This window comes from Anopheles moucheti, chromosome 2 (genome assembly GCF_943734755.1).
Source record: "Anopheles moucheti chromosome 2, idAnoMoucSN_F20_07, whole genome shotgun sequence".
Taxonomy (NCBI): domain Eukaryota; kingdom Metazoa; phylum Arthropoda; class Insecta; order Diptera; family Culicidae; genus Anopheles; species Anopheles moucheti.
Window position 1 is genome coordinate 23,143,358 of NC_069140.1, and position 6,331 is coordinate 23,149,688.

Consider the following 6,331-nt stretch of genomic DNA (forward strand, 5'->3'; position numbering starts at 1 on the left):
CATAAGTTTTGGTAAAAATTGTCGAAATAAACGTAAAATGTTCAATTATCAATGTGCTTCGAAGCGTGTAAAGAAGAAATCGATCACTGAATACTAAATGTAATCGATGTTATAGAGGGAATTCCCGTTACGCGAACTGTGTGCTACTTTGAAATAAACCAGAAACCGACCACACATTCGAAAGAGTTCCCACTCGGTTAAGACCCCATCCATTCTTTTAAGGTAGAAATAAATTTAAAAATTATATACATTTACAGTACCTACCGTCTTTATCTTAACAGCTGCACACGCAACAAATGGCGTCATCAATCTGATTAGTGGACATTCCCCATAATCGCCCATTTGGCACGCGAACAACCAATTCCCGACATACATTCCTTGAGCAGCACACATTCAACTCCCACACACACACACACACATATACAGGACGAATATGTCTGCTATAGTTATGAGTCATCGTCATGACCGTGTACGAGAGATGCAGGCACGCACTCAGATGGCAGAGATTGCCGTATGCCCCGGAAAAAAGCGGAACTGAACCGTACGAACCTTTGAGAGCGAAGAAGCGGAACACAATAAAACAACAATATACACCAATATTTCACCCAGGCGGGGTCGGGATCCGCCTCCCATTTTCACCCACTCCACCGGTTTGGAAAAACTATTCCATCCTGATCACAGCGACAGGACACACACGCCGTGCGGTTGGAACGGGGAGAGTTATAGGGAAGTTACAGACATCCGGAGAAAGCAACGAAGATTTGAGGGTGTTGTTTGAAAGATTCCTTTCCTACTTCCCGCTCCAATGCGACTCCCCTCTTCCCATTTAGTATACGCATCACTGATCATCTATCACGTTGGTTTGGTTCGTGTGCAAAGAGATCCCCGTATATGCGCAGGAACCATCCTTCACCTCACCGGCACAAAATCTCAGTTCCGGTCGATCGGTTCGAGCTGCTAGATGTCTTCCACCAACCATCGCAAACAAAAGCACAGCAAACAGTCGGTTCGGTTCGGCCAAAACGAAAAACCAACCGCGAACGCTGTGGCGTACTATTGCCGCAGTGCCCTTTGTTGGCGTTTATGTTTTTTTTTTTTTGGAATTCGCCAGGTTCCGGTTACATTCCTTGCGGTAATGGGTAGCACACCGGAAAGCTATATATGCCCTGTACGAATTTTCCACCCTTAATTCTTTGTGTGCACGAACATCCACCCCATCATCGGCAGCTTCCGGTGGGGGCCCGTACGCCAAGAACAAATAAAAATGTAAATAATCAAATTTTTATACGACACCCCAGGACGTGCAGCATCCCTGCTTGGGGTAAACTCTACACAGGCCTTGCCTCGTTGAAAGGGCTTTGACCTGGCCACCGAATGGGTGAAGAAGCACGAATCGGTATAAGTGTGTCTGACCCCCCTCCCCCGGGCTAGGGTGGCACGGCTCGATAATCATATGTGAATTGTTTTTGGATAAACAAATTCAGTACTCTCTCCCCATGGCGTCGCCAAACTAGACGAAGGCTAGGAGATGGTCCCGCGTGGCGTGAAAATTAATCCGTGTATCATCGGGATGCTGAGTACCCCCGGAGATCGGAGTTTCATTTCCCTAGCGATGCATTGCGGTAGATGAATTCCGAACCCTCGGGGTAGAGAATTTCACCTCATTCTGTGCTCGAACTTGGTTGTTAGAGCAGTAGTGACTGAGCATCCTCCGGCACACCCATGCAGGCCTTCCGTTCCCATGGTTCTGATTTCCGGCTTACCGCGATGAATGGTGGCACCGTTTTGCACAGGGGACTCGGTGTGGTGGTAAAGGGTGCGCAGTGGAGGAATACACAATTTGGTTCAATTTTCCTATTTCCTGTCGTGTGTGTTTTGCTTTCCTTTCTGTTATCCTTCTTTTCCTTTCGCCGGAAAAAGGCTGATTCTCTAGCTCCAGAGCACCGGTGCGATGGAATCAATAACTCCTCCAACTCCAAGGAGGACGTTCATCATTCAAACGAGCTCTTTAATTTTGCGGAAAATGCCTACGAGCCATAGCAGTCAAATCGCGAGCTACAGCTCTCGAAGAAACATTTCAATTCCGTGATGTTTCTTTGTTGTACATCCTATAAATATTAGTTAAAATATATTTTTCTTTTAAACTGGACTTCGATCCATGGTGTACGTATGTCGGATGGAGCGAGAATTGTCCTTCATCTCTTTCCATTCGTTGACATCCTCGTTGGGTTTCTGATCTAAAAAACAGGCCGCTACGCTATTTCGAATACTAAAAGAACACATCGCATCTCTTTCCCAACATTTTATGAACACAGTGCGTAACATAACTATGCAACTCATGCTTTGGAACTGGAAGAATAAGCAAAAACTACGATTTGCCTATAAAAAAATACCTAAAATGCGTTTACGTTATTTTGGAATTATTTTGGAAATAATTATGCAATAATAAAAATGATAAACAAATTAATAGGGGCGACCCGGTGGCATGATGGTAGCGAAGCCGGTCTTCACACGAACGGACCGGACCAATATCCCATCCGGACCAATCCCCCGTAGCAAGGACTGACTATCCGGCTACGTGGTAGAATAAGTCGATAAGGACAGACCGTTCTAACGAAAACAAAAAAATACAAATTAATGCTTATGACAAAATGACCACAATAACATTTGAAGGCTTATTTACATTATAAAAAAAACAATCATTAATCTACACCATCAAAACCGCTTCCCACCACGCTTAAACTTCCCTCCATACGGTTTATCATTTGGATCCGGCTTGGCCGGTTTGTGCACCACGTGCAGTATCTCCCACAGCTGCTTGGCCGACGCCTGCCCACCCAACAGCTCCTCCAGCTCAGCCTCAGTCTTCCGCGTTAAGTCGCGTAAGCTCGTGCATTGGCGCATAATACGGCGCACGTTCCGGGCCGTGATGCCGGGCAACTTTAGCAGAAATTCTTGCACCTCCACATTCGCCAACCCGTCCAGCGTTTCGTGCTCATCGTTGTTTGCCGCCTCATCCGAACCGACCTTGACGGCAACATCCGGGTCGGGTTCCGCTTTGCCCTGCTTTAGCTCCTCGAACAGTTGCGCGGTCGAATAGGGGCTCGGTGACCAAACGAGCCGCAGCTTAGGAAAGTGTATGGTAAGCAGTTGCAGCTTAGCCATGATGTCCTCGTTGGAGGTAGAACCACCACCGGATGACGGTCCTGCACCGCTAGCGTTCGGAACCATAAAGTAGCGCTGAAAGTGAAACGGTTTGTTTTGATCGAACTCGATCAGCAGAATCGGTTTCGCGTAGTAACGTGTCATCTGCACGCACTGATTGTAAAGCCGACCCGAGTTGAGTGAACCGATGAGATCGGAAATTGATTTCCGTTCCACGCATATCTCCGGTGTGATAATGTAATCTCCAATCTGCAAAAAAGGGAAACGAAGATGGTGAATAGTAAAATGGTAAATTCGCCAATGTGTAATTTTGGCAATTACCGTGATGGTCAGTGGCACAACATCGATGCCTCTCCTATGAATTAAACAGGGCAAATCCGATCGGAACTCACGCATATCTACGATCACACGCGGTGTTACAATTTCTGACGGATCTTTAACCTCCTGACCACCGGCCTGTCGGCTAGAGATTTCCTGCTTCTTCTGCAACATCATGATCGTGTCCTCCGATTTGCCATCCTGATACTCCGGAACAACCATTGTCTAAAAGAGATATGGGAGCGATAAAAAATAATGAAAAGAAACTGTCCAAAAAAATTATATAAAAACTCCTTACCCGTTTCGTTTCGATGAGGAGTTCGAACGCTTGTTTCTCGCGCCGTAACGAGGTGAGATACGATTGCTCCTCGACCGTTTTCGAGTGAATGATAGCATACACCCTCACACGGGCCATCAGCTGCCGCTGTTGCCGTGCCTCATACACCTCAATCTGCCGGATGGCGGTAACATTCGTGTGATACATCACAATGTAACGTGGCCGTATCTGTTCCAACGTACGATCCAACGATCCCAGCCCGCTCGTTTCGCTTTTAAACGTCTGTATAAACACCAACGGGCGGTTCGATTCCTTCACCACGCTCGTTATGTCCATCTGTTCCATCTCGACAAACGATTCAAACACCCCACTCTCCAGCATGGTAACATCAAACTGCGACTGATCAGTATCCGGCTCGTCCGCCACAAGAGGACGCTGGGACATTGTCAGTACATACGAGTCGCGAAAGTATTGCTGATGGTCCAGTTCATCCGTACGCATCGCAGCTAAATCCTTTTCCATGTCCGATTTTTTAGCACCACTCTCATCACCTTCACCCCGTTCCTTGGCTTCCTCTTCCTCGATTTCCTTCTGTTTACGAGCTTCCTCTTCTTTGGCTGCTTCACGACGCTTTTTAGCGATCCGCTCACGTAAAAATCCACCCTTTCCCGATACCGGTTCCTTACTGGTGGATTCTTTTTGTGCGCCTGATGCACTCGAAGTGGTTGGTTTCGGTCTTGCGACCGGTTCAAACTCTTGTATCCGAAAAGCTGCACCGTCCGTTTCGGTTGAGATGTGCTTAAACTGTTCCGCCAGCTTCGCAACGGATATATCGTTCTTCATCGCTTGAAAGAACAGGTAACGCTCGGGGCCTTGCGTGAGGAATTGGTTCAGCTGATAGCAGGCCCGCGAATCCTGACAGAGAATCAATATTTTCACCTGTTGCTGCATAAACTTATGTCGTTCTTCCTGTTTGCGCATTTTGCGTGCTATTTCCTTGATGTCGTTCGGTATGTCGACTCGCAGCACGTCGGAAAGTGCTTTCCATTTTGGGCAAAGTTCCGGTTCAAACTCTGTTAATGTGAATAAATGAGCTATGTAAGTAAAGAAGGACAATAAATCAATACTCGAATTTTGTAAACACAAACCATTCTCCCGATTAAATACACGTTCCTTTGCTATGGTAAACACCTTTTCCGCTGCTTCCAGTATGGTCCAACCGGAATTGTTTAGCGCGTATTCGGTCGTTCGATATCGCTTAAGAAGCGCATAGAACGATACGGCGTCGCCATAGAGACAGGAGCTGAAATTAGCAGTAAAAAGGGAAAAGAGAACTAGATTAGTTTTGATAAACACCCCACTGCAAAGCATCGGAGTACCGTACGTACATCATCAAACTGCGCAACACCTTCAAATCGGCCACAATCAACTTCGTTTGCGAGCTTAGCTGATGCCAGATTGTGTCCAGCTGAGCCTGCAATATCTTGTGAAACTTCTTCGTAACGCAGTTTTCCACCGTCACCTCCTGCAGTTCCACGAATCGGTTCAAATTCTTAATGCTCTTCACGAGATAGTTCATCAGATCGAGCAAATTCGTTTGCAGCAGAATCATGTTCTGTGTCATCGGTATCTGCAGTTCGACCACGGCCGGTTCGTACGGTTTCAGCGACCGCTGGATGGTCATGTGAAACCGGGGCCAAATAAACAGCTCCTTCACGAACAGATTGCGCATCACCTTCTCCACGTGCCCATACCCGTACGTGAACGCTTCCACGTTGCGAGAGAACGCTTTAATAAAGCCCACCTTGTTACGCTGCCGGTACAAACGGAGCGCAAACGCTTCCTGGCACGATTCAACAATTTCATGTGCACGCACAACAAACATGCCCGTTATCAGCTCGATTGGGATGCGGTTTTTTAGCAGATCGACCACCAAAATGCGGGTGCTTATAAACTGAATGCCGCCCTGCAGATACGTCCGTTCCCGTTCCGCAGCCGTTTTAGCCGACTCGTGAATGTGCTCCGAATGTTCCAGATTCGTACGGTAGTATTGTTCCTCCGCTTCCGAACAATTCACGACCAACACAAGCGTAGAGGTGTCGCAGAAAATTTTCAACAGATTCAACATCGCCCGTTCGTAGGAGATGCCCCTGCAAGTGAAGAATTCAGGAAAAGTGTTTACTACTTCCCATGGAAGAAAAATCTACATTCCGTTCAACTAACAAACTGCACTTACTTCGCACAAACGACCAACGCATCCGTATGCAAAAGGTCGAAAAACATCTGCTTTTCGTACTCGAGCAGCGGGACACCTTCCGACGCCAGAAACTCTTCTGCATTCACCATCTCCGTTAAGGCTTCATCCTCCTTGGCTTCCTGGGCGGCTTTCTCCTCCTGTTCGGCCTGTTCCGCAGAGCAAGCGAGCTCCATATCCAGTTCATCGTTTTCCAGGCTGTTCGATAGTACCGTTTCGTCCATGTTGCGCAAAAAATGAACGTTAATACTGCATCACTTGAAGAGCAAACCGAAAGTAACCGGCTTTCGAAGGCTACTGCACAACTGGTCGTGAAT

General features: G+C 47.1%; 1 protein-coding gene across 1 annotated transcript; it reads right to left on the reverse strand.

Annotated features, from left to right (window-relative positions):
- Positions 1 to 2,715: 2,715 nt before the first annotated feature.
- LOC128297168 (DNA repair endonuclease XPF) lies at positions 2,716 to 6,238 on the reverse strand. The gene is made up of 6 exons (XM_053032759.1): positions 5,997 to 6,238; positions 5,149 to 5,910; positions 4,909 to 5,063; positions 3,782 to 4,833; positions 3,487 to 3,708; positions 2,716 to 3,414 (listed from the first exon to the last, which is right to left on the reverse strand). The coding sequence occupies exons 1-6, from the start codon at positions 6,236 to 6,238 to the stop codon at positions 2,716 to 2,718; spliced, it is 3,132 nt and encodes a 1,043-aa protein (XP_052888719.1).
- Between the last annotated feature and the right edge of the window lie 93 nt (positions 6,239 to 6,331).

What these genes read in the sequence shown, in the direction of transcription:
- LOC128297168 (XM_053032759.1), bottom strand. Translation starts at nt 6,238, where the DNA reads ATGGACGAAACGGTACTATCGAACAGCCTGGAAAACGATGAACTGGAT. An exon ending in GTGTTGCGCAGTTTGATGAT is followed by an intron (nt 5,064 to 5,148) that starts GTACGTACGGTA and finishes TGCTAATTTCAG; the next exon opens with CTCCTGTCTCTATGGCGACG. An exon ending in TCCTCATCGAAACGAAACGG is followed by an intron (nt 3,709 to 3,781) that starts GTAAGGAGTTTT and finishes TATCTCTTTTAG; the next exon opens with ACAATGGTTGTTCCGGAGTA.